Here is a 26,536-nt window from a genome sequence, read left to right as displayed (position 1 = left end):
GATCAGGTCAAGCAAAGGCCTGGTTAAAAAGGAACGTTTTTGCCTGGCACCTAAAGGTGCATAATGAAGGTGCCTACTTCCCTGGGGAGAGCATTCCACAAACAGGGAGCCACTGCAGAGAAGGCCCGTTCTCATGTTGCCACCCTCTGAACCTCTCAAGGAGGGGGCACACAACGGAGGGCTTCAGATGATGATCTCAGGGTCCGGGTAGGTTCATATGGAAAGAGGCAGTCTGTGAGGTATTGCGGTCCTGAGCCATTTAAGGCTTTATAGGGCGAAACCAGCACTTTGAATTGGACCCAGAAACTAATTGGTAGCCTATGCAGTTGGACCGGGATTGGTGTAATATGCTTAAACTGTCTTGCTCCGGTAAGCAACGTGGCTACTGAATTCTGCACTAGCTGAAGTTTCCAAACCGTCTTCAGAGGCAGGCTAGAAGCCAAGGTGATCCAAAGAAGCTGAGGACTGAAGAGAGGCGACAGGAGGTAGTTTATCACACACAGCATAGTTAAACTATGGAATTTTATACAAGATGTTGGGATGACCACCTCTGTCCTGTTCCCATAATCTTCAAGCAGGACCTGAGTGCCACAGGGTTCTCCCCACCTGAGATTCCCAGCAACAAGTACACACAAGAATAATGATTTTGTCATACTGCCTTATCCTGGGTGTACGTGTCTTTTATTTTTTCTTAGGAACACCTAAGTCTTCAAGCTGACTTGATTCAGCAAAAGCGATCTCCTCAATCGTCCTACACTTCTTCACGAAACCATTAGTTTCCATTTCCCAAGTGTTCCAAAGCCGGTTTGATCAAGCAGATTCTTTAAATATGTTTCATCCACTGGATCCTTGACAATTTGAGAGCAAAAAGCTTCAGGAAATCAAAGCAGCGCCTTGTGAGTTTAGCCTTGAAATGCGGTGCTTAAAGAAATAATGAGAATATCAAACTTCCACGTCAGAAAAGCAGACAGCTGAGACAGCTGAGACAATTCGCAGGACTAATGCAAACTGCATAGTTCTCTCTCTGCACCACCCAGGGTGAGGAAATCGCAACACGAGGGAACCATCCTTGAAAAGCGGTTTGCACACCCCTCTGCCACAAAAGAGTGTCGCAAGTGTGAGTGTGAAAAAAAAGTGGGTAGGGACCCAAAGAAATATGTTTATAATGATGGGCTTTGAAAACACACACACAGAGACGGCGGTGGGATGGGAGGAATTACTCAACCTCGCTGAAAAGATGGTGGTGATGATGAATGTTTCGGCCAGGTGACATCCACCCATTCGCCATCTTGGGAGTGGGGTGGGAGAAGACTCACAAATGGCCCAGGGGGCAAATGAACGAGATGGACGACTGGGCCAAGTTATTAATATCCATCAGTCATGAAGGCTTGAAATGATAAATCTTCCAAACAAACAATGCAGCGATGAAATGACGTTCCAACGAAGGAACACACCCTTAACAAAGTCGGCATATAAAACCTTGATGTTCTTCTGACTGCTCAAGAAAACTCCCCTTAGTGAATCTTCTGCTTTTCTCCCCGCAAGCTTGCTTAAAACTTCCTTGAGATCATGTCTTACTTTAGCCGGGGATCTAGGCAGGTTTCCTCCTCTCGCTGTGGTGGATCATCTCTAAAGCTTTCTGGCTGTGGAGCACATGCCTTGGGTGGAGGGTGCTTCAGCGCAGGGAGTTTTGGTGGTGGGGCAGCCTGGGGCACGGTGTCAGGATGGGGCAGCCTGGGAGGTGGGGCTGGGGGCTGCTTCCAGAGCTACAGCTGTAGTGGCGCGGCCGGCAGCGATGGTGGGCTTCTCTCAGGGGGGGAGAAAGAAACCATGCAGAACCTGAACGACCGCTTGGCCTCCTACCTATCCAAGGTGCGGGCTCTGGAGGAGGCCAACAGCGACCTGGAGCTCAAAATCAAAAGCTGGTATGAGAAATCGGCGTCGCACGCCGACGGAGGCCACCGCGACTACAGCAAATACCACACCACTATTGAGGACCTTCGAAATAAGGTGAGCAAGACTTGGGAAGGGAAGGGAGTAAGGCTGGCTAAAGATGGAAGAGAGGTAAAGGTTAAGGTAAAGGGACCCCTGACCATTAGGTCCAGTCGCGACCAACTCTGGGGTCATTTCGCTTTATTGGCTGAGGAAGCCGGCGCACAGCTTCTGGGTCATGTGGCCAGCATGACTAAGCCACTTCTGGCAAACCAGAGCAGCACACGGAAATGCCGTTTACCTTCCCACCAGAGCAGTACCTATTTATCTACTTGCAATTTGATGTGCTTTCAAACTGCTAGGTTGGCAGGGAGCAGGGACCGAGCAACGGGAGCTCACCCCATCAGGGGGATTCAAACCGCCGACCTTCTGATCAGCAAGTGCCAGGCTCTGTGGTTTAACCCACAGCGCCACAGAGGTGGGCAAATCTGTCTCTTTCAGCTTCTCTCAGTTTCTTATTTCCCCAGTCTTAAATTCACCAGTGAATTTCACCTGAGAGGCACATTCTTCTGTAATTTTACTTAATGTATATTCATGATGCATATGCTAGGATAAAGTGTGCGCAAAAATGCATATGTTTGTGAAAATAACAGGGGGGATATGTTTTCTATCAAGGGAAATTAAACATATGCAATTTTATGCACACTTTACACCAATATATTTGATGAAGTGTGGTTGTCAAAGGATGTCTGTTGTTTTGGTTCACTTGTTGTTTCCGAAAGTGAAAATTCGCAGGTTTGCCTTTAAATGTGAACTGAATTGCAATCAAGCTTGCCATAATTTTGTGATTATGCAAGTCGGTCCTACTAAAGCTACTACTGCCTGTCTGTGAGATTTATGAAGGGGGAGGGTATTCTCTTACAGATCAACAGGCTACCTTTGCTTTTTATGGCGTCTCTCCACTCAGAGAAGACCCATTGAACTGAATGGACCCAAGGATGGGAGGCAGTGTAAATTAAGCTGGTTTACGTTAAGCAGGTGTTAATGTCTGCCAGATCCAAGCTCCATTCAGGAGTGCCCTGTGCAATGAAGACTCTTAATCTCATGGTTTTGGGTTCAAGCCCCATGCTGAGCAAAAAGATTTGACCCTTGTGGTCTCTCCCAACTCTACAGTTCTATGACTCTATGAAAGCAAGCCCTTAGAAGAGAGTTGGATTTATATCCCCGTTTGCCAGGTTAATGTAGGCCAGGTTCTCAGGTCACGTGACCATGCTTAAGATCCAGCCTAAGTCCCCCTCCTGACTCACTCTCACCTCAACCCCAGAATGTCACTTGTTCAGGGTTTAGGCCAGCTGAAGGACTACTGGGCTCAGCTCAGGGAGCTGGGTCCTGGCCAAACTGGTATGTGGGAGATACAGAGGCCATATCTATGGCTCAGCCAGGATCAGGTAGTTAAACCAACATAGCCTGGCCAGGTGATTGACAGCCAGTGTGGTGTAATGGTTAGAATGCTAGACTAGGACTTGGGAAACCAGGGTTCAAATCCCCACTCAGCCATGAAGCTCACTGGGTGACCCTGGGCCACACAAAGTCTCTCAACTTAACCTACCTCACAGGGCTATTGTGCAGATCAAATGGGGAGGAGGCGAAGTCTGTTAACCAGCTTAAGCTTCCTAGGGGAAAGGTGGGATGGGAATGTAATAAATAAAACAAATTCAGCTTTAGGATTGTGCCCTTGATCATGTCAATTCAGAGTAAAACTCAGCACAGTGCCCCCTCATGTGTTTTAATGATACATTTACTCTTATTTTTAATCTTTACGTTTGTTTTAGAATTTTTCTAGCCGCTTTGAGCGATTTTGCTGGAGGGGGGAAAGAGGGGTGTAATCTTTTCGTGTAAATAATATAAACGATTTGCTTTTTTTACTCACTTTTTCTATCTCCCCCTCCAATGCAGATCATTGCTGCAAGCGTCACAAACGCCAGCATTATCCTGCAGATAGACAATGCCAGGCTGGCTGCAGATGACTTCAAAATGAAGTAAGTTTGAACCCAATCAGGGTATCGGTGCTATTTTTCTTTTTTAAAAAAAAAAAAGAGAGAGAGAGGTGCTGGAACTCACCATGAATGCCCTCCTTGTTCTCTTATCATGGCAATGGCGCCCACCTGAGGGGTGCCGAAACTGAGCTCCAGAGAGTTCCGGCTTTTTTTCTAGGGGGGATGCATACCCCTAAAATTTTTTGAATCTAATGGGAAAAGAAACTAAAAATATTTTAAAAATTAGTTTCTACGCTATCACGGTGAATCATCAGTTCCGTTGCTACCCCCGATGGTGGCCTCATTCCCTGTCATGGTGTTTCCTGAGTCTCAGACAGAATAAGAGTACACCTAAACATTTTTAAAGAAAAAAAGCACTGGTTCCAGCTGGGGGGCGGGGGGGGGACTGTATATACCTAATTTTACTTGTAAATATGACCAAAACAAACAGCCTGATAAGCAGAGTCTCAGGCTTCTCAACACAATGACAATCAAATAACTGGCCAAGCCGATGCAATAGCCAAAGTTAAGTACTTGAGCAAGCTAAGCACTTTAAGAAATAATAATAATTCCTCTTCAAAGGTATGAAAACGAGGTGTTCCTCCGCCAGAGCGTTGAGGCAGACATCAATGGCCTGCGCAAAGTCCTTGATGAACTGACTCTGTCCAGGAGCGACCTAGAAATGCAGATTGAGACCCTGACTGAAGAGCTGGCTTACCTCAAGAAGAACCATGAAGAGGTAAGGCAGCCATCTTGCTTAAGCAACTGACGGCATAACTCCAGGTGTTGTTAGGGGGTTCCAGAGCTCCTGGACTTTTGCACTGAGCCCCAGGTGTCCTGTTCCATCCTGTTCCCTTTTTTCAGGAACTTGTCTTGTTTTGAACTTTGATAAGTTAAAGGTCAGCCGGGCACACCTCAAAGCACAGCAAGATCCCAGCAGTCCCCTAATCTTATGTTGCCCAGAGGCATCCATGCATACACAGTTTGCATATGCTGATCTACGCAAATTTGTTTCCTGCCCCAGTGCCCCAAATCCTCTCCGTATTTAGCAACTCCCCTGGTACAACTTGATCAGTTAGCAATCCAAAATGGTTGTATTTAGGGAATGCTCAGTGCTGATAACAATAATGATACCAAGAGGTGCTTCACTGAACAAAAGCTCAGCAGCTTACAGGAGGTATGAGAAAACATAAGTCTAGCAAATCTGGTTTGTGAAGGGTGATCAAATTCCTCAGATTTGGGACAGAAGTTCCATACCCCTGGGTTACAGGTTCTCCGCTGCATTAACCAGAATGAGGCAGTCCCCTCAAGCAACAGAGGATCTGGTGGGATGGCAGCCCCCAACCTATTCCTTTTGAGCCCACCCCCTGCCCCCCACTACTCCTACCCCTCTGAGCTGGCGCTTTTCTGGCAGTGATGCCTCCTCCCTGCTGCCTTTCACTGTCTGCCTGTATGCCTATTCACTTACTCCCAGGGATGGGGAAAGTTTACGGGAACCCAAACGCTGAGCTTATCTTGATTGATGGATTGATTGCATTTATATCCCGCCTTCTTTCTTCCAAGGAGATCAAGGTTGTGTACGTGGTTCTCCTCCTCCTCATTTAATCCCCGCAACAAGCCTGGGGAGTAGTAGGTTAGGCAGAGAGGCAGCGACTGGCCAATGAATATTCATGTTTCTAGGGATGCAGAAATGCTGCCTGTGTAAATGAAGTCAACGCGTTGCCACTGTGAATATACAGAAAATGACTAATCAGTGTGGATATGTATTACAACCAGGATCAAGAGATTGTGCCTCTGATTACTGGTTGGTAGGGAGTACCGTATTTTTCGCTCTATAAGATGCACCAGACCATAAGATGCACCTAGTTTTTGGAGGAGGAAAACAATAAAAAAAATATTCTGAATCTCAGAAGCCAGAATAGCAAGAGGGATTGCTGCGCAGTGAAAGCAGCAATCCCTCTTGCTGTTCTGGCTTCTGTGATAGCTGCGCAGCCTGCATTTGCTCCATAAGACGCACACACATTTCCCCTTACTTTTTAGGAGGGAAAAAGTGAGTCTTATAGAGCAAAAAATACGGTAGATATGAGAGAAGGGAAATGCAGATACAAGAGAAGGGAAATGCACAAGTTCTGCTTGTGGGCTTTCCATGGACAGGCTGGGACTCTGATTCAGTGCAATTCTTCTTATGTTCGCAAATGTACCAACTGAGTTATGGTCCTGAGGCATTTTGTTTGTTTGTTTGTTTGTTTGTTTGTTTGTCCCTTTCTCTTTCCTTCTTCCCTTTCTTTCTTCATGTAGGAAATGAAAAGTTTGCAAGGCGCGACCTCCGGGAACGTCAATGTTGAAATGAACGCTGCCCCAGGAATTGACCTAACTACCCTCTTGAACAAGATGAGGGCAGAGTATGAGGCTCTGGCAGAGCAGAATCGCAAGGATGCTGAAACCTGGTTCGTCGAAAAGGTAAACGAAAATGCAGGGATGTGTCTAAAAATCAGCAATCTACCAGCAAATCTTTTTTTAAAAAAAAGAAAAGAAATGAAATGAAATGACATTTGTCGGTCCAATCATCTCATTTCCTTGATTGTGAAACAGCTGAAACGTGCTCATTAAAATAAGCCAGCAGATTACCACTGTGCAGTGGTTCCAGGCATAACAGAACAAGAGACTTCTGCAGGTTTCGCAAGTGCATGTCTCTCCACGGTTCCCTGGCTGCTCATTCCCCCCATTGCCCTTTAAGCGCAGCCTTCGTCCTTCCCTGTAAAACTCCAAATTCTGCAGAAGAAACCTGGAGAAGTCGGAGGGTGTATAAGATGCACTGAACATGTACAGAGTGCCCTACTCTTATGCTTTCTGTTACTGGGGCCCGTTATACACGGAGCTCTCATTTTACAAATGGGATAGCGCTGCTAAGTTTCTGGGAAACATAATCATTTGCTCCAACCACATTTCCGTCATTTGAATACTATACTGTTATTGAATTATTGCAGAGTAAGGAACTGAACGTGATGATCAATGTGAGCGCCAAGGAGACCAGCACCAACAAGAATGAGATCACAGATTTGAAACGCACCCTTCAGGCTTTGGAGATAGACCTGACATCTCAACTTGCTTTGGTATGGGGAAGAGATCTCTGCCAGATAACATAATCGTGTTTGAATGATTAAGACAAACATCTCCCTGAAATATACACCTCCCTCTTACAAGGCTGGTTCAGGAACAAAGCTAAGTCACATTAAGCATTATGAGAATGAGCCTAGCTCTCCACCCCAAAGAAACCCTTGTGTCCTTTGAAGCTTTCACTCCTGTTTCATTCAAACCTAGACCTTTATGTAATCTTCATTGTGATTAATGAAAACAAGTCAACTTCAAAGAATAGTTCATGAAACTCGCTTGTTTTCACTAACTTTAGTTAAGATTGACTGCTGTTTAGGGTTCAGATGATACACACAACCCCTGAACCCTCTTCATAATTTGTTTACATACACAAGTGGTGAAAAGGGCTTAAGCTGGTTAGAAGTTATCAAGAGTCCCTGGAAATAACAGCCATTCTTTATTTGCCTCTCTTTTCATTTCAAACTGCTAGCTGTGACAATAAGCAATTGGATGGACCACTGGCTTGTCTCATTCTGCAGCAGCTTGCTTTTTCTGAATGGCAAATAAGCTCAGCGATCTCTCCATTTTAGTCATGTTGTACCAAGAATGACAAGACCTGAATGCCATCTCACTGGTTACAGGGAGTCTTATAAGTGCAGTGCTGAAAATTTCTCTTCCATCCTGTGTCAGTTAATGAAAAAAGAAATTGGAACCAAAAATCAATAGACTTGTGAATGAAGTCAGGGAGTTTGATCCCCTTACCTTACTTTTGAGGTGGCTGAAAGACGCTTGTGAATAGTTTTTATTTCATTCTACAAATCGTCTCACCAGTGGTCTGCACCCTGCAGCCTCCCCAGGTGCCCAGACTTCCATTAAAGTTTAATAGGAACTCCTCCAATGGGGCTTTGTCAGTTCAGGAAGTATGGGTAGCCAGGGAGGCTGCAAATCATTAGAAAAATGTTTGAACAATGTTTATGTGGGGGAAATGGCATACACCATCCTCAGGCCCCTCACAACGAGAAGGTAAGCTCAAGACTGAAATTCTAAAGAAATTCCCAAGCGCATGAGGAATTAAAGCAGAAGCTTCTTTTGCAGAAGAACAAAACTCACGAGATCCGTTTGGAGGAAAGATTTCAGCACAGCACGAACTCCTATAGATTATTTATTTAGTGGATTTGATTTTGAGCCTCCTCCTTTCCAAGGGCCCAGGACAGGTGGCAACGTGTTAGAAACAAAAACCTTTTGAGCACAGCAGCCAAAATACAAAGAACCACACAGGTAGCTTTGTGCGATTTGCAGGTTTGGGCTTGAGTTATTCACAAAAGGGTCAGCCTACACGTTAAATCGTTTGTACTTAAAAAAGCAGCACCAAAACCTGACCAATTTTTTTATTCTCAAGAAGCCACAGGGTCCCAGTTCAAAACTTGTTTCTGTGCCAGATGCGGCCCTGTGCCACTTTATTGCTGAAACTCACAGGAACATAGGAAACTGTCTTATACTGAGTCAGAACATTGGTCCAACTTGCTCAGTATTGTCTACACTGACTGGCAGCAGCTCCCTTTCAGACAAGAGTTTCAGCCAGCCCTACCTAGAAATGGCAGGGATCAACACTGAGCCTCTCCACGGGTAAAGCATGAGCTCTGCCCCTTCCCCTACTGCAAGGAGCACCTTGGGGGACAAATAACTGTGGCAGGGGGACTGGTCTAGGGCCCCCAAGGCAGACTGCAAGTCCATTCCAGATTGGCAGCCCTTGCCTGCTTTTTCTTAGCTATGTAACTTGCTCTCAGCAGCCCATCGTGCCACAAAACAAAGCACTTTTGAAGCTGAGTTGTTTCCAATATAGGTTTGCATTTTGGAACAGGATTCTGCTGCACAAAGAGAAAGAGATCAAATTTTTCAAAGCCCTTGAGCACACCAAACAGAGCACTTTGGAACTGTAACTGAAATCTAGATACTGAAACGATACCATCCCTGGGTCCGTACAAGCAGAGCTTAAGTGCTTCTTTTTTAAAAAAAAGAAGATATGTGCATGCAGATGCAATATTGCTCTTGGAACTTAGTGGAATTGGTACATCTGGTGGATAGATTTCGTTAGGTACACAAGTTAAGAATGACTTAGGGATGTGGGCATGTGTCTGAAACAGCCTGGAATTCCTTAGCAGTTGTCATCCTCCCAGGACACTCTGGGGTCTGGAAGCAACCTTCCAAAATGCTGATGGCCTAAAACATGCCCTATGTGTTACGTTTGTGTTACGGCACCCTTTTCCCTCTCAGAGGCAATCGCTGGAAGCCACCTTGGCAGAGACGGAAGGCCGCTACTGTGCCCAGATCTCCCAGATGCAAGGGCTGATTGGCAACGTGGAGACCCAAGTACAACAAATCAGGGAGGACATGGAATGCCAAAATGCAGACTACAGGCAGCTGCTGGATATCAAGATCCGCCTTGAGAATGAGATTGAGACTTACCGGCATCTGATCGATGGAGAAGTAAGGTAGGGAGCAAAAAAAGAACCACCAGGCAAGAAAGGGATCTACTTTGCAACCCAGGTTTGCCATAAACCAGTGACAATAAGGAGCAGCTTACTATCCAAAAAGGTGTAAAATTATCTCCTGCGGGGCAAATCGGCTGCACTTCAGACGTGCTTTAAACTGGCATGAATGTGCAAAGCACATTGGGTAGTATTGCTTTGCAAGCAAGGAATGAGGGATGTGTGGCCCGCCTCCAGGCAGTGTTGGACTTCAACTCCCATCATCCCCAGCCAGCACAGACAGTGTATTCAGGGATGCTGGGAACTGCAGTTTAACAACATTAGCAGGTCTACAAGTTCCCTTGCCCCTGGTGTGTCAAGGCATCAAGCCCCATTTTAGTTAAATGTACTAGAACCTGGGTGTCACCCAGTGAAATGGAATGGTGGAAGATTCGGGATGGACAGAAGGAAGGACATCTGTGCTAGAAAATAAACTATTGCCAGTTGTGATGAGCCACTGGTCTGGCCCATAACTTGACTCTGGGTCTCCTGTTCTGAATGTGTTGCTTTGTTAAAGACCTTTGTGCTGTATAAAGGTAAAGGTAAAGGTACCCCTGCCCGTACGGGCCAGTCTTGACAGACTCTGGGGTTGTGCGCCCATCTCACTTAAGAGGCCAGGGGCCAGCGCTGTCCGGAGACACTTCCGGGTCACGTGGCCAGCGTGACATCGCTGCTCTGGCAAGCCAGAGCCGCACACGGAAACGCCGTTTACCTTCCCGCTGGTAAGCGGTCCCTATTTATCTACTTGCACCCGGAGGTGCTTTCGAACTGCTAGGTTGGCAGGCGCTGGGACCGAGCAGCGGGAGCGCACCCCGCCGCAGGGATTCGAACCGCCGACCTTTCGATCGGCAAGTCCTAGGCGCTGAGGCTTTAACCCACAGCGCCACCTGCGTCCCTTGTGCTGTATACTCCCCCCCCAAAAAAGTTTTTATTCACCTACTATTTACTTTTGTTTGGGGGTTTTTTAATGTTCTCATTTTGTATTTTTATGTTCTTTGGATGCAGAGCGGTATACAAATTGAATAAAATAAATAAGCAAGGGTATCCCATGAGACTTGGGCCCTTCAGGATTTAACCTCCTTCCGTCGGGCCTGTAAGGCAGAGCTATTCCGCCTGGCCTTTAATTTGAATTCAGCCTGATCTTTTACTTCCCTTCTCTTCCCTCCCCCTCCCCTTTTATGAAGATCACCCGCTCTGAGACCCCACAGGTAATTCTCCCCTGGCCTCCTCGCTGGCCCAAGTAGGACCAATTCAGCCAGCTAGCCCTGGGGATTATCTAATTGATTTTAGGTTTTTGAATTTTATTGTTATTCATGTTTTTATACTGTATTTTATGCTGCTTTTATAATTAAGTGTATTAAAGTGTTTTAAATTTGTTGTTAGCCGCCCTGAGCCCTGTTTTTTAACCAGGAAGGGCGGGGTATAAATAAAAATTTATTATTATTATTATTATTATTATTATTATTATTATTATAACACAATATTGCCTATTGCAGTGCATCTGGACACGGAGGTAGCAAAGATCTAGGATTAAAAAATGTGGGGTCTGCAACAGCTGCAGGATTAAGAGGCTCGGAATCTGCTGCAAGAGGCACTGGGTCTGGCATGGACTCCAGTGGCAGAGGAACTGCAGGAGGGAACACGCATTCTGCATCCAAAGAAAAAGGTAAGCATCATTTTGGGCGTTTCTTTCTATGTTATGAATAGGTTGGGGACTAAGACCAATTTAACATCCCGCACTCAGTACATTTTTTTCTCCCCCTTCCATTTCATCAATGCAAAGAATTCTCAGGTTAGAAGCAATTATCTATGTACCTCATCTATGAACAGAATTCCGGGGGGCAAGTTACATGGCCCACAGAGACTCACTACTTTCAGAAAGGGCTGGATTGGCTCTGCCAGTGCGTTTGCACCACACTGGCCTCCCCTTCCCCTTGCCCCACCCCTTCAAAGCCGTAGAGATGCTGGCGATGGGAGGTCAGGGAAATGCCATTCCCCACCCCCCCACTGCCTGCAACTGTCTAGAAATAACAAAAGCTTCCAGGTGTGCTCACAGACTCCTCCTGGGTTGGATGAAGATTTCTCATTTTAATATATTTTAAATATTTCAATAGTTATTACAGCTAAATCGTAGATCTAATGTGAACCCACTTGATTTGCTCTTTCCTAACATGTTATGGGACACGGGTGGCGCTGTGGGTAAAACCTCAGCGCCTAGGACTTGCCGATAGTCAGGTCAGCGGTTTGAATCCCTGTGGCGGGGTGCGCTCCCGTTGCTTGGTCCCAGCGCCTGCCAACCTAGCAGTTCGAAAGCACCCCCGGGTGCAAGTAGATAAATAGGGACCGCTTACTAGTGGGAAGGTAAACGGCGTTTCCGTGTGCTGCGCTGGCTCGCCAGATGCAGCTTGTCACGCTGGCCACGTGACCCGGAAGTGTCTCCGGACAGCGCTGGCCCCCGGCCTATAGAGTGAGATGGGCGCACAACCCTAGAGTTGGACACGACTGGCCCGTATGGGCAGGGGTACCTTTACCTTTTAACTAACATGTTAATTGAAATGCACCTGTCTTTTGAAATTTTCACTTCTCCAAGTTAGGGGGCAGATGCATGCCAGCGTAACTCTTGCATTTGTAATCGCTAAATTAATTGAGTCAGAAAAGACGCTGAATATGTGTTAAATGTTGCACCAGAAAGGTGCTCAGCCCTCTTGGTTGTGAGTCCTGGAAGAGCTGCTTCCTGCCTTGCAGTACTTTTCCCACCTGGTCTCGGAGGGTGGGGCCCTGACTGACTCCAGCTACAAAAGCTGAAGCTGCTGAACAGACTCTTGGGCTGGGGGGGCTGCTCAAGGAGTTTTATTGAAGACGGTTGCTGCTGTTATTGATATTATTTTATATATCTTTATTTTATATCTTATTATTATTCATGTGGAAATTGTTCGACTTGCTTGTGTGTTTTTTTATTTTTTATGACTCCTTTTGCTATGCTGCAGTTAGTAGTTTTTTCAAGTTGTAAACTGCCTTGAACTTTGAACGACAGAAAGGCAGCATACAAATTAAATGGTGTTTATATACATGTATGCAGGTAAGTTCTCAGGTGATGGGGCTTTGTCATTCAGGTAGATACCATTCTATTAAAATTTCTGTTACAAAGAACATTTGGCATGGGCATTTCAGTTACTTGTTCTTTCTTTTGTCTGTTCCGCCTTCAGAATCAAAGAAAACGAGAGTGATCAAAACCATCATTGAAGAATTAGACGAGCACGGGCGAGTAACTTCCTCCAAGGTTCAGTCTGTTAAAGAAAGCACGGTTATATAAACATCAAGATTTTATCCAGAAACACTTTCCTGCTTCTGGAAATGTTGCAGCGCAAGAAGAATAAGTGTCATCTTCCACATTAATGTGCCAACATACTGAGAAGCCAACGAAAATATTTCCTTTCCTTAATTAGCAATCTGTTTAGATAATTCTCATTGTTCTCCTTAGAATTCTCTTACAATAAAAAGGTTCTCTTCTCTAAAGTTAATTACAGCTTCTACTCCTGCTGCTACTTTTACTTGATTCTTCTTATATAAAGGTATTTCAAAACTTGATTTTGTGGGATGCAAATATTTTTCTCTCTCTCCCTGGGAGAAACTAGTCACACTAAGGCAGGATGCAGGTCTGCTGCAACAGCCTCTGTGCCAGGACTTAGGGTTGTAGGTAGGTTTGTCATCAAGCATAATGCCACTGCTTACAGCACTGCACATTTATTGGGTAATCCAGAGCCTCAGTGGCACCTGACGGAAGAATATTTAGAGAGGCACAGGCCCCAGCCTCACTGCAAGAGCTCCACTGCCCCCTTCCAGTGCACCAGTACAGTCGTACCTTGGAAATTGAATGTAATCCATTCCAGAAGTCCATTCAACTTCCAAAACATTCGGAAACCAAAGCGCAGCTTCTGATTGGCTGCAGGAAGCTCCTGCACCCAATCGGAAGCCGCGGAAGCCCTGTTGGATGTTCGGATTCCAAAGAACATTTGCAAACTGGAACAATCACTTCTGGGTTTGCTGTGTTCAGGAGCCAAATGTCCAATTGCCAAGGCGCTCAGGATCCAAGATACTACTGTATTGCTTTTCCATACTGCAGCTTTTCGTAATCCAAGTGAACTCAACCACCCACCCACCCCACTTCCCAGCAATCAACAATCTCTGCGGAAGTGCCCTGAAGCTGATTCACACTGAATGCTGGCAGGTGCCCTTCTTCTACTGAGCAGTGCAAAGTTGTTAAAAAAGGAGAAAACAGCTTTATTCAGATTCACGACATGCTATTAAGGCATCATTAAAATGAGGAGCAGCTGTTAAACACCGAGATGCAATTGTTACATGTCATTAGGACTGAAGCAGATTAAAGGCTGTCGACTCAAATCTTTACGGGTGCAGAAGGAGTCAAACACACGCTTATCGTTTTGCAAACACATGTAGGTGCGCTGATCAGCACACAGCTCTCTCATCATCTCCAGGATGTTTATCCAGAAGAAGGAAGGAGGGAGATGCCTCTTCTCAATAACTAGATGTGTTTTGACTTGCTAGCCTTCAGCAGCAAGTCAAAGTTGAGAGGTGTACACAAATCACAGCGGAGCAAATCATCTTATCTTGCAGGCTCGCAAATATCCGTTCGTTCCCTTGACAGAACAGCGCTTACGGCAAACCAGATGTCTTCTTTGCAAGCGCATATCGCAGTTCAACGTGCCAGAGCCCACCTGGGCACTCGTGGCAAATGTTTTGAGCCACAAGCTCGCCACTCTGCAATTTGGGCTTCAAGAGGCACTAGATTGCTGTGGCTTCTACTCATCCTGCCGATGTTGCCACTTGCTCACCCTCCAGTAGAAATAGGCCAATCTGTCAATTTCTCACCGTTTCTCATTTTTACTATCTTAAGGACGGTTCTCCACTTTCCCACATCATTTTGCAATATTTTTTTCCAAGGAAAATGTTTTAGTGCAAAGGAATCCAAATATATGCATCTTTGTTCCCAAACTGCTTTGAAAAGAAATAATGGGAAAATAGAATTGCACAGATTTCATATCTTTCAGTGGCACTTGTAATGTTACTCCCCTATATGGGTTGACAGTGGTGCAGGTAGAGCTGGACTTTGACCAGATCATCCCATTTCTCTCAGTTTCTCTTTTCTGGCAATCTTACATTCAGTTCTCTACATTTTTGACATCAGTTTGCATTTTTTTAAAAAAGACCTCATGAAAATTTGTCAGCGTTGTAGTGCCAACTTATCATAATATAAGCATCTTTGTATGAATTTATTATTTTTTCCCCCAATATACACATTTGTGCAAAGCAATTTCCCCTAATATAATGCATTTGTGTTGGGGAAGGTTCACTAATATATATGCATTTCTATGCTCAGCTATACGCAATTTACTTGGCTGGAGCTCCGCATCGTAAAATTCAGAGAAGTATAAATTTAAAAGGATGCAGTGTTTCAGTTTGCCATCTTTCTTTCCCTCAGTTGTACTTTCTGCCAAAGATCTTTGTGCAGCCCATTTTCACATTATCAAATGGGGGGGCAGCTGATAAGAAAGTGCCATTTCTAGCTCTCAGATTCTGGCCCCCCAAAATGCGAACAAATATCTCAGTCCCACAGATAGCTGCAAACCCTCGGAAACCACTCGATTACTGTTCAACTAGGAAATGCCATCAAAATCACTAAGCAATGTGATCATTATTTATTGATGCACAAGAGAATACATTTAGGGGAAAGGAGAAAAACTGCATTGAAGTGAAGGTTTTGCAAAATAACAATGGGGTTCGGTTCAATTCCAAGTGCATTGGGACCAGAGGGTGAACCAAAAATAATAACGTTTACTGGGGGACTGAACATTTTAAAAGCCAAAGAGATGCAAAAGAGGGAATTTGATTGCTTTGTTCTTTTATATGAATGGTGTTCTCAGAGAAATGTTACTAAATCATTATTAGAACCCTGGTGATCCATATGTGAATTGACTTGCCCTCTTCTTAATCACACATTAAAGAGAAACTCTTGAGCTTGCTAGTGTGATCCAATAAATCCAATCAGCTCCTGGGACTTGCAAAGACAGGCTATAAAACAAATTAAGTTCTCAGATCAAAGTGGGGGTTTTTTAATTTTAAAAAAACAATAATCCAAGAAGCAATTAATAAATCAAGCAATTGGCAACTTTGAACCAAAGCGTGACAAGCTATCTGAGATCCGTTTTTCTACTAGATTAAAACAGTATACAAAAGAATCCTCCCAAATTTAAGAGTTTAGTGCTTGTTTCGTTTATACATGTCGCTTTGCTTGGCGTCCTCTTTCAATTGAGAGAGATTTTTGCCTGGGGGCTTGAAATGTTGAACAGAACGCAATATAATAACCAAACTTAAAAGAGAAAGAGGAGGTGGAGAGAAAAAGCCGAAAAGGGGTTTGCTCATCACAATTTCAAAGATAAAAAGGAAAGCAAAACATGTTTTGGCTCCATTCCATCTGGGATTCTGGCATAATATAATAACCCAAGGATACACATTTCTGCAAAGTTGGACCTGGTAACATTTTTTTTTTAATTAGACAGAACAATTATCTAATTATGAAGGCATTGACTTGGCAAAAGGATGTGCTGTGCCAGGACGGGGCGGAAACACACAGCTAACACAGCATATAAGCCTTAAAAGCCCACCAACTCAACGCACTCTTTCTAATCCGCTTGCCTTGCTTGTTTCACGGGACAGAACCTTCTTCTTGCTCAAGCACCATGGCTCTCTCTGTCCACACTGGCTCTTCCCGACAGCTCTCCTCGTACAGTCTTGGCGGCGGGGGCGGCGGGGGGTCTGTCAGACTGTCTAGCGGCGTAGGGTTTAGCGGTGGCTCCAAATTTGCCGGAGGTTACTCAGCAGGTGGTTACGGAGGAGGAAGCCTGAGTGGAGGGTATGGAATGGGCTTGGGTGCAGGTCTGGGTGGTGGGTACGGAGGGGGCTTGGGAGGCGGTTTTGGGGGCGGCCTTGGCGGCGGTGGCGGTGGCTATTCGAGCGGCTTTGTGAGCAGCATGGGTGGCATGGGCAGTGGCTTTGGGGGAGGGGATGGGGGTCTCCTGAGTGGCGACGAGAAGCAGACCATGCAGAATCTCAACGACCGCCTGGCAAACTACCTGGGCAAAGTCCACGCTCTGGAGGAGGCCAACACAGAGCTGGAGCGCAAGATCAAGGAATGGTACGCAAAGTACAGCACTCCGGACACCAGCCGAGACTACAGCAAATATTTTAGCATCATCGAAGATCTTCGGAACCAAGTAAGTGATAGGGGCGCTTATGCAAAGTTTGGTCCACCGAGAACAACTTTCTGTGTTGCATAATTAAGTTAGAATTTATTGCGCTTTGCAATGCCTAACGGCCAGTTCGTAAATGTTTCAACAGCCCCTGCGTGTTCAGAATATAGGAAAATAGAAAGCTGCCTTATAATGATTCCAACCATTGACCTCAGCATTGTCTACACTGGCTGGCAGCAGCTTTCCAGGTTTTAGCCAGAGAACATTCCCAGCCCTACATGGAGATGCTGGGATTCGAACCTGGGACTGTCTGCATGCAGAGCAGATTGCTCTACCCACTGAGCTACAGCTCCTCCCCATTAAGTCTCACAGGTAGCATAGTCTGCAATATTCCTCATAGTCTGCAATATTTCATTGGTGAATTTTCCCCCTTAGGCATCTGAACGTTACGTGTGCTTTACTGACAAGATCTTAATACCCTTCTCAGCAGAGCCTTAATCTCTAGATATGCGTCACTGTCCACACCCCTCCTATCACATAATTAAATTTGTCAAGAAATTAAGCGAGTAGTAACCGATTATCACGAAAATTCATCAGCATCTTTGTGCGGATTTTGCCTAATATACGCTTCCCTACAAAGCGATTTCCCCTGATATAATGCATTTCTATGTGATTTCAACGAATGTGTGCATTTTTCATCGTGCTTTTCCCTACTGTATGCATTTTCGTGCACATCACGTGGCTGGAGAACCGCACTCGAAAATTCAATTAAGTGCAAAGTTTGAAGGACGGCTGTGTTTCAGTTTGCATCCTGCCTTGGAAAGTTCAAATTTGGTGGATTTGTCTTTAAATGTGGACTCATTCCAGTTTCTTCCCCCATCCTTAAAAAGGGGGGAGACATGGCAGAATACATAAAATTACACGTGATGAATTGGAAGTGGATAGGAAGACTTCCCCCCTCCACCATCACCACTTTTATAATACCAGGACATGGAAGCTGAATGGTGAGGGATTCAGGAACAGAGAAAGAATTCCATCGTACAACACACTGCTATCACAATATGTGGCAAGTGTTCCCAACGGGGATGGTGTTAAAAAGGGGTTGGAGAAATTCATGGAGAATAAGGCTATCAAAGGCGAATATTCATGAAAGGTCTATAGTCATTGCCTGCACTCGCAAAGGCTGTGTGCCTCTGTATGCTGGTATCTGGAGAATCAGTAGGGAGAGTGTTGTTGCTCTCATGTCCCACTTTGGGGCTTCCAGAGGCAGCTGGATGCCCACTGTAGGAACGGAAGGCTAAACTAGATGAGCCTTTGGTCTCATCCCACAGGACTATTGTTGCATTCTTCCGGTTGCCTTATGTGACTCCTCTTCCTTCTCCTCCCAATCTTCCTTTCTAAAAATGGTTTGAAAAGAAATGTCCGTGTCACTCCACTCTATGACCTTGGTGTAAAGTGTCCAAGAAGAGGAACTAAGGATGATGGTGATATTTGGTTGTTGTTTTTCCCTAAAAAGTACTGCAGCTATCTTTCCTATGTGTCCTTACAGATTGTTAGACACACCATTGAGAACGCTGGGGTCGTTCTGCAAATCGACAATGCTCGGCTGGCTGCTGATGATTTCAAACTTAAGTAAGCATCAAATTCTGGGCAAGGGAAAGGAAAGGAAACAGAAACACCAGCACCTCTGTTGTACACCTTGCTCCCGCCTCCTTCCCAGCTTTTTGAAGGCCGGCAGGAAGCGAGAAACCATAATTGCCACAATTCTGAAATCTCATTCTTATGTTATCTTTGAAGGTATGAGAACGAATTGTTCCTGCACCAGAGTGTGGAGAGTGACATCAATGGCCTGAGGAGAGTCCTGGATGACTTGACCATGACTAGGTCCGACCTCGAGTTGCAGATTGAAGGCTTGAATGAGGAGCTTGCCTACCTCAAGAAGAATCATGAAGAGGTAGGTAGAAACATGCTTCTAAAGCTGCTGTGCCACATGGTAGCAAGGAGGAGAAATGCACTTTTAGCCTTGAATAGGGGTATAAGAAGGCATCGTTCCCCATTCTACTTTGTGTTTGTCGCACGCAGCACTGTTTCCTTTCTGCTGCAGTTCATCTTCTACCCCAAGCTACATTATTCATCTCATGATCCACCATGGCGGGATTATTAACTGACATGAATCGCATTGTTGTTGTGTTATCCCACCATGTTCATTTCAATGCAAAGGGAAAAGGATGCAAATTGGGCGTAATCAATTCCATATGATAGATGGATTTCCAGCAAGAGAACATTGGCAATTTACACCCCCAGTTCTGTTTTCATTGGAATTCTCTGACACCCCGACCCTGGAAGCAAATAGTTTTAGCCTCACCAAGTCATATGGGAGAAACAGGGCTGACATCACATATCTCACTCGACCCAGGCATGATGATCAGTGGCAAAAGGAAAGCAGAGAGAACAAGAAGCTGTTCATCTAAAGGAAAGAAGGATGCCTTCTTATTTTGAAATCCTGCTTTTAAAGAAACTGCACTGTATTATTAGTGAAGATGGCAAAATAACATTAAAATAAACAAATGCATTGCTTCAAAGTGGTTAGAAATATATGCAGTGCTGACAGGATTTACCAAAGGGAGTTGGGGAAAGGCTCTCCTAATATTTTTATTTTTAAGCCAAGGAAAATTCCAAAATCTCAGGTGCATCTGCCACCTAGCGGTCAAATGAGCTCACACTGTTCAGAGACAATTCAGAATGCTTTAAAAGTGGTCTCAGACTGCTACCGTATGGGAAAGTTTGTGTGCTTTCAGGGTACGGTTGCCATGCGTCCAGGTTTTCCCAGACACATCTGGGAATTGGACTGTCAAAATGGTGTCTGGGTGGACTTTTGCCGAATTGGCAAAATATCTGGGAAAACCCAAACGTATGGCAACTAGGGTGATTTTTTTTTAAAAAAAAATGCTTTAAAAATAAAAGAAGTCCCACAGCTTATTTGGGGGGTGGAGATGTTCCCCCCAAAAAGCTGAACTTTGGGAAATATGTCAACCCTACTTTCAGGGCCAGCCCTACAGTTATGCAGAGTGAGGCAACTTGTGGGGCAAATAGCGGCAGCGTCCCTACCCCTGTTGTTCCTCTGAGCCATTCACCTCTGTTAGATGGCAGAGCTGTGGATGCACATGACCTGTTCTGCTAAACTATCCTGCTGCCTCTGCTGTGGTGGAGGATACTATCCCATCACTAGGGATTGTTGCCTTTTCGTGGTCTGGCTCATGCTACATGCTGCTAAAAACCCACTGGGCTTCTCTTGCAGGAGCTGATGAGCTTCCGAGGGGTAACCAGCGGAGACGTCAACGTCGAAATGGACGCCGCTCCCGGAATTGACCTGACCAAGCTACTGAATGAGATGAGATCCCAGTATGAGGAGCTCGCGGACAAGAACCGGAGAGAGGCAGAAGAGCAGTTCAACAAGCAGGCAAGGATGGTTCTGAACTCCTCCTAAAACCTTAGGAGATGGCCCGGTTATCGAGCCCACTTAATACTTCTTCTCCTTGGTCCTCCAGGTTGGAGCTCTGAGGCAGGAGATATCGGCCAACGTGGACCAGCTGAGCACGGGCAAGAGTGAAGTTACAGATCTGAGACGCACGCTGCAAGGCCTGGAACTGGAACTGCAGGCTCAGCTTGCCATGGTAAGTGGATCATTGCAGCAGGAGGAGTTCTTTCAGAGGGTTTGTGCTACAGCTGTGCATATTAGGCTGCTGTCAAGATCTCTCCTGTGGTAAGGAGGTAAGTCATAGGATTGAAGAGTTGGAAAGGACCCAAAGAGTTATCTAGTCCATGCATGCACCTACACTCCCCCCTCCTAGAACAGCAGTACATTACATAATGCTCAGTTTACTGGAGTCGCTTGATAGCCACAGAATAGGGGCTCACAGAATGAATTCAACTTGAGCTGCAACAAAACTGAACTGCAAGCTTTCGCTTTCCATTAGAAATGCAAGAAATCCTGCAAAAAGCGTCATCGTTTGCAGAAATTCGGACTCCCATCTAAGAGAAGAAGCAGTCAGACTTTTTTCCTCACCCATCTATATGATACCATTATCCAAACTCTCATTATCACTTTGTTCCTTCGGCAGAGCAAAGGGGTGGGGCCTATAAATTTTCATGGCATTCCAGCGAGTGACATTATCACTCCTGCTGGGGGTGGGGGGAGTCCCAGCGCTGCATTCCCCCCTGTTTTCCCTATCCACCACACCTCTGAAATATTGTGTTGTGTTCTTTAGAACTGGGCACGCCAATTCCCGTGTAGTGAGAGACGCCACCGTTTGGCACAGTAGCTTGTTTTGCAAGCCTTCCAGCAAATACGGGAATGGTATTTCAGCACTCCTGCTGAGCTGATCCATATATTGAGCCATTCCAAAGGGATAATGAGCCATCCTCACGTCAACATGTGTAGGAGGAAAAGGAGAGCGTTCGTCAGAGGAGTCACCAGGCTCAGAATGCTGCAGCACAGTTGCCAACAGCAGAAGAGTTTGAACTTGATATCCCACATTTCACTCCCCTTAAGGAGTCTCAAAGCAGCTAACAATCTCCTTTCCCTTCCTCCCACACAACAAACACTCTGTGAGGTGAGTGAGGCTGAGAGACTTCAGAGAAGTGTGACTAGCCCAAGGTCACCCAGCAGCTGCATGTGGAGGAGCGGGGAAGTGAACCCCGTTCACCAGATTACGAGTCCACCGCTCTTAACCACTATACCACGCTGGCTCTCAGCAGGGAGACCCTGTCTGCATACTGATGCCTCTGCTCAGAGGTCTGGACTGGTTGCCCATCTGCTACCAGGTCAGGTTCAAGGTGTTAGCCCTTAGCAGCATATATGCCCACTCAGTTGCTTCAATCTGCAGAACTGACACGGTTACAGGTGCCACATAATACCCATTCCACAGTGGTAAGAAATTGATCTTTTAGTGTGGAACTTTGGAACTCCCTGCCTAGCGTCAAACAGGTGTCTTCTCTGTATTCTTTCTGTGACTATGCTTAGGCAAAACTATCCAGACATGTAGAAGTTACATGTGTTTTATCTCTGTCTAGCTGCTGTTGGTTTCAAACAACTTTTAAAAGTTTTAAAATACTTGGGGGTTTTTTTAGCAGTTTTTATCAAGAATTTCAATGTTTTATTTCATCTTTTTGTAAACCACTTAGATGTTTTCTTGCCATTGCATTTGGGGTGGTTTGCACAATGTCTGCAGGAAATGTAATCTAGATGCAAGAAGGGGGGAACCCCCCACAACATAATTTGGGTTATGTCTGCAGTTTACTTAGACTTCGATCCTATACTCATTTACATGAGAGTAAGCCCCATTGAACCTAATGGGATCTCCCTTTGAGCAAATGTGTCTGGGGTTGCTATGTTAGTCTTATAAATCTGCTGGCCTGTGCTAAAAAGATACAGAAGCACAAAGGAACCAGTGTGGTGTAGCGGTTAAGAGTGGTAGACTCATAATCTGGTGAACCAGGTTCGCTTCCCCGCTCCTCCACATGCAGCTGCTGGGTGACCTTGGGCCAGTCACACTTCTCTGAAGCCTCTCAGCCCCACTCACCTCACAGAGTGTTTGTTGTGGGGGAGGAAGGGAAAGGAGAATGTTAGCCGCTTTGAGACTCCTTCGGGTAGTGATAAAGAGAGATATCAAATCCAGACGACGACTCCTCCTCTTCTTCTTCTTCTTCTTCTTCTTCTTCTTCTTCTCTTGGCTTTTGAAGCATTCCAAAGAAGCAGAGTTTTCACAGGGCTGTTTCAAGTGGAAGTCACTGCATGAGTGGAAGGACTTCCGCTTGCACAACAGAACTTCCCCTCCCTTTCCCCTCGTATTTTCACCCTGCACATCCTCCCAATCTGCTCTGGGAGTGTCCCCAACCCTCCAGAGCAGAGTTTGCAGGGGGGAAATGCAGGAGAAGAGATAGCAGAAATTCCACCACTCAAACAGAAGTCATTCCGCTTCCCCAATGACTTTGGTGGATACAACATTATGCTATTTATTGGATTCAATCCATGGGAGTGTTTAGAATTATCATTTTCCTTGTTGGAACTTCTCCATCTCTGTTAATTTTGCTGTATTTTTACGCCCTTTTCTTGCTTCCTTCCTCTGCACCTTCGGAACAGAAACAATCCCTGGAAGGCACTTTGGCGGAAACAGAACGAAATTACTGCGACCAGCTTGCGCAATTACAGGGTCAGATCGCTGGCTTAGAGGAACAGCTTCTGCAGATTCGGGCTGAGATGGAGAACCAGAATGCAGAATATCAGCAGCTGTTAGGCATCAAGACACGCCTGGAGAAGGAGATAGAAACCTACCGCCGCCTGCTGGACGGAGAAGGGGGGTAAGCGTTAGACATGACAGATAGCCAGATCTGACTCAGAACCAATTATGAGGCCCTGTAGATCTGACCAAAGGACAATATCTTCACAACATCTATTTGCATAATATGGATGCATTCGCTTCTACTGTACAAAATGGGAAACCTGCCATTTATTAAATTAGACCAGATTGCACTTGTATTTAGAAAGCTTGCAGAGCTGGAGGCGATTCTAAATATCTACCTGTGCAAAATGCAGAGGAAGACCTATGTTGGTCAAAATTTTCACACCGACTTTCCATATTTGGTAGAATCGATGTGCGGGGTTGGAATCTGGATCGCACCTACTAGCCCCACCCTTCAAGCTCCATGGGTCGAATGGGAGGGCTGGTCTGCACAAAACCTACATACACAGTGCATTGAAGACAGCGCCAGCCCAATCCAATCCTCCCTTCTCATCTGCTTTGGGGTATAAAAAGAAATGATCTCCATTACTCATCTGAGCTGATCAAAGGAGCCAACTCCTAGGAGTCAAGGTCCCTTCACCGCCCCCCTAAAATATTTGAGGGGCCACCAAATTGATGGGTATTGCCATTCAAATGGTGTGTGCCTCCCACGTATCATGATTGATTATGCAGGACGGGACTTTCCTGCCACCCCCCCTCCCAATATTTTATTCAAGTTGGCACCCCTGGAGCTGATTATCATCACATTATATTACCTGACTGTAATAAATTGGTGGTCATGTTTAAATTCTCTCTGAAAAATGATGCACAGTATACCACTAAAACAAAAACTTACATTTTTTCCCTTGACAGTGGTTTTGGATCTTACGGATCTTCGAGCCACAGTAGTTCTATGAGTTACGGAGGCTCTGGCAAAGGTAATTACAAATATCTTTATATACATTAAAAATGCACAGCTGAAGGTCTGACTGCAAACTTCTCACCGATGCATAAAAGCACCCCCTCTTTCCCCACCCGTTTCCCCCCTTGCTTCCCAAATTTCCTTCCCTGCCTATTTCCCACATTTCAACAATACATCGCCTCTGTTAGTCCCCAAAACTATGCAAGGCTTTTCCAGTTCGCTCTTAGCAAAGGAGGTGAACTACAGCCGTTTCTTGTGGGTCCATATTTTCTTCAATTCTGTGTCCACAGCCCAAGCCAATGACACATGGGGGACGTCTATGGTCAGCAGTAACCATAGACCACAATGGCGAAACATGTGGCTCTCAGGGAGGGCCATGCAATCTGGGTGTAGCAGGAGGGAGGTGACCACAGGCATAACCCCACTTCCCTGTTGATGTGTGAGGGTGTCCATCAGTTACCTAGTCTTGGAGCCTTCCTACTGACGCCAATGTTGCTAGGTACAATGTTGTACCTAGATGGGGTTCAGGCAGCACAAAAGCTAGTTCAGGGCTGCATTGCTCCAATCTGGTGCTCCTACAGGTGTGTCCACATGGCTTCAACCACACAGCCTAACCCTGCTCCATCCCTCCATGTAAGCTGCTGTGATACCAGTAGCAGGAGGTCAACTTCTTGCCACCAAGAGTGTGCAAGGAGAAAAGACAGTTATGGAGAAGCAATTTGGGGAACAAAAAATGGGTGGGTGGGGAAGGTCGTCTTGCACCTCAAATTCACTCCCATCAGCCCACATTCTAGGGAATTGGCAGCAGCCCAGTTTTCCCAGTTGAGGATGCAAAGTCAGGCCCTATCTTGGGTGCTTGATGATTATCTGCCTGTATAAAAATGGGAGCGTGAAAAGCAATCATGCAAAGCACGTCAAGGACCTGCTTTGAAGCCTTGTTCAAACACTATGTTTTAATTTTGCTTTCTTCCTTTTTTTTATAAAAATAATAATCCAGAGTCAACGAAAACCAGAATGGTTAAAACAATTGTGGAAGAAATGGTTGATGGCAGAGTCGTTTCGTCCCAGGTCAAATCGGTCGAAGAGAAGCCGACTAAATAACCATCAAGCATCCCTTGTCCTCATGTCCTGGCAAAGCAGCAAGAAAGAATGCCTTCATGAGAAATCATTTCTTCTTTAGAAAAGCCTCTTTCTAGAAGTCCCTCACTTCTTTCCTCTCTTTTTTAAAACAAATCATCAAAGCGCATTCTGAAATCTTGATTTCTTTTAGCTGTGGTAGTTCAATAAACCTTTTTTTACTGTTTGCATATCATACCTAGTTTCACGCGGTTCCAACATTCTCTTACTGAAGTCATGAAGGGCAGTAAGAAGCTCAGCGTTTTAATAGTGTGCATTAATTTTATCTACAAACAAGCAGATGCAAGCATAGAGATTATCTCTCCACAGCCACCATGAGAGAGGCAACCCTTCCTCCTTGCCCAAGCAATAGTTCCCTCTGATCACTATTAACACCAAACTAATTAACATTAAGCACAAGGCTAGCCCTTAAGTGCAGGGTTTTTCTTTTCTCTTGCAAGGATCAAGATCACAGTGGAAGTTGCAAAGAATTAAAGTCCCCTTAACCCCATGCCAGAGTCCCAGTCTGGATTAAAGCCTCATGCCTAGTATTGGTAATAGGGAAATTATTACATTTAAGGGCAAACCATGTGATTGAAGTACTGTAATGTGAAGTTTGGCCCTGTGGTGTCAACAGATACTTACTAATTTCTTTAAATCCTTAGCTATATTTGGCCCAAGACACAGGATCCACTCAGTATTTAAATTCAGGGAGCACTGAACAGGTGGCAGATATTTTGACAAATAGCACACCCACAAGCCCATTTGTGCACTTGAGCATGTTCAGTACTGGTGTGGGAGTGAACAGGCCATTTTAGTAAAGGTAGAAGCAGACATCTAAAACATGGGTAGGCAAACTAAGGCCCGGGGCCGGATCTGGCCCAATCACCTTCTAAATCCGGCCCACGGACGGTCCGGGAATCAGGGTGTTTTAACCTGAATAGAATGTGTCCTTTTATTTAAAATATATCTCTGGGTTATTTGTGGGGCCTGCCTGGTGTTTTTACATGAGTAGAATGTGTGCTTTTATTGAAAATGCCTCTCTGGGTTATTTGTGGGGCATAGGAATTCGTTCATTCCCCCCCCCCAAAAAAAAATAGCCCGCCCCCCCCCACAAGGTCTGAGGAACAGTGGACCAGCCCCCTGCTGAAAAAGTTTGCTGACCCCTGATCTAGAACATCCTGCAGCACTGCAAACTTTCCAAGCCAAGCCGAAGTTTTGCACAGTCCCTACAGCTGTTACTTGTGCACCGTGTCATTGCTGCAAAGAGTGAACGGGAGAGCCGTCTCTGCAACGGAGGAGTCATGGAGACATGCACCTGGGAGCTGCAACTAACACTTCACACTGCCTGGTGTTCACA

General features: G+C 45.4%; 2 protein-coding genes across 2 annotated transcripts; both read left to right on the top strand.

Annotated features, from left to right (window-relative positions):
* The first annotated feature begins 731 nt into the window (after positions 1 to 731).
* LOC310829816 (keratin, type I cytoskeletal 12-like) lies at positions 732 to 13,177 on the top strand. The gene is made up of 8 exons (XM_083708792.1): positions 732 to 2,010; positions 3,889 to 3,971; positions 4,551 to 4,707; positions 6,267 to 6,428; positions 6,956 to 7,081; positions 9,336 to 9,553; positions 11,086 to 11,255; positions 12,796 to 13,177. Exons 1-8 carry the CDS (start codon positions 1,570 to 1,572, stop codon positions 12,900 to 12,902), a joined length of 1,464 nt encoding a protein of 487 aa, XP_083564918.1. The 5' UTR covers positions 732 to 1,569; the 3' UTR covers positions 12,903 to 13,177.
* A 3,099-nt stretch (positions 13,178 to 16,276) lies between these two features.
* Positions 16,277 to 25,372, top strand: LOC310829817 (keratin, type I cytoskeletal 12-like). The gene is made up of 8 exons (XM_083708793.1): positions 16,277 to 16,881; positions 18,407 to 18,489; positions 18,655 to 18,811; positions 20,156 to 20,317; positions 20,406 to 20,531; positions 23,000 to 23,217; positions 24,012 to 24,076; positions 25,058 to 25,372. Exons 1-8 carry the CDS (start codon positions 16,348 to 16,350, stop codon positions 25,159 to 25,161), a joined length of 1,449 nt encoding a protein of 482 aa, XP_083564919.1. The 5' UTR covers positions 16,277 to 16,347; the 3' UTR covers positions 25,162 to 25,372.
* Positions 25,373 to 26,536: the final 1,164 nt, after the last annotated feature.

This window comes from Podarcis gaigeae, assembly GCF_964106915.1.
Source record: "Podarcis gaigeae genome assembly, chromosome: 13".
NCBI classification, from domain to species: Eukaryota; Metazoa; Chordata; class Lepidosauria; order Squamata; family Lacertidae; genus Podarcis; species Podarcis gaigeae.
The sequence above is the reverse complement of the archived record's forward strand: the minus strand, read 5'-3'. Positions and strand labels throughout refer to the sequence as shown.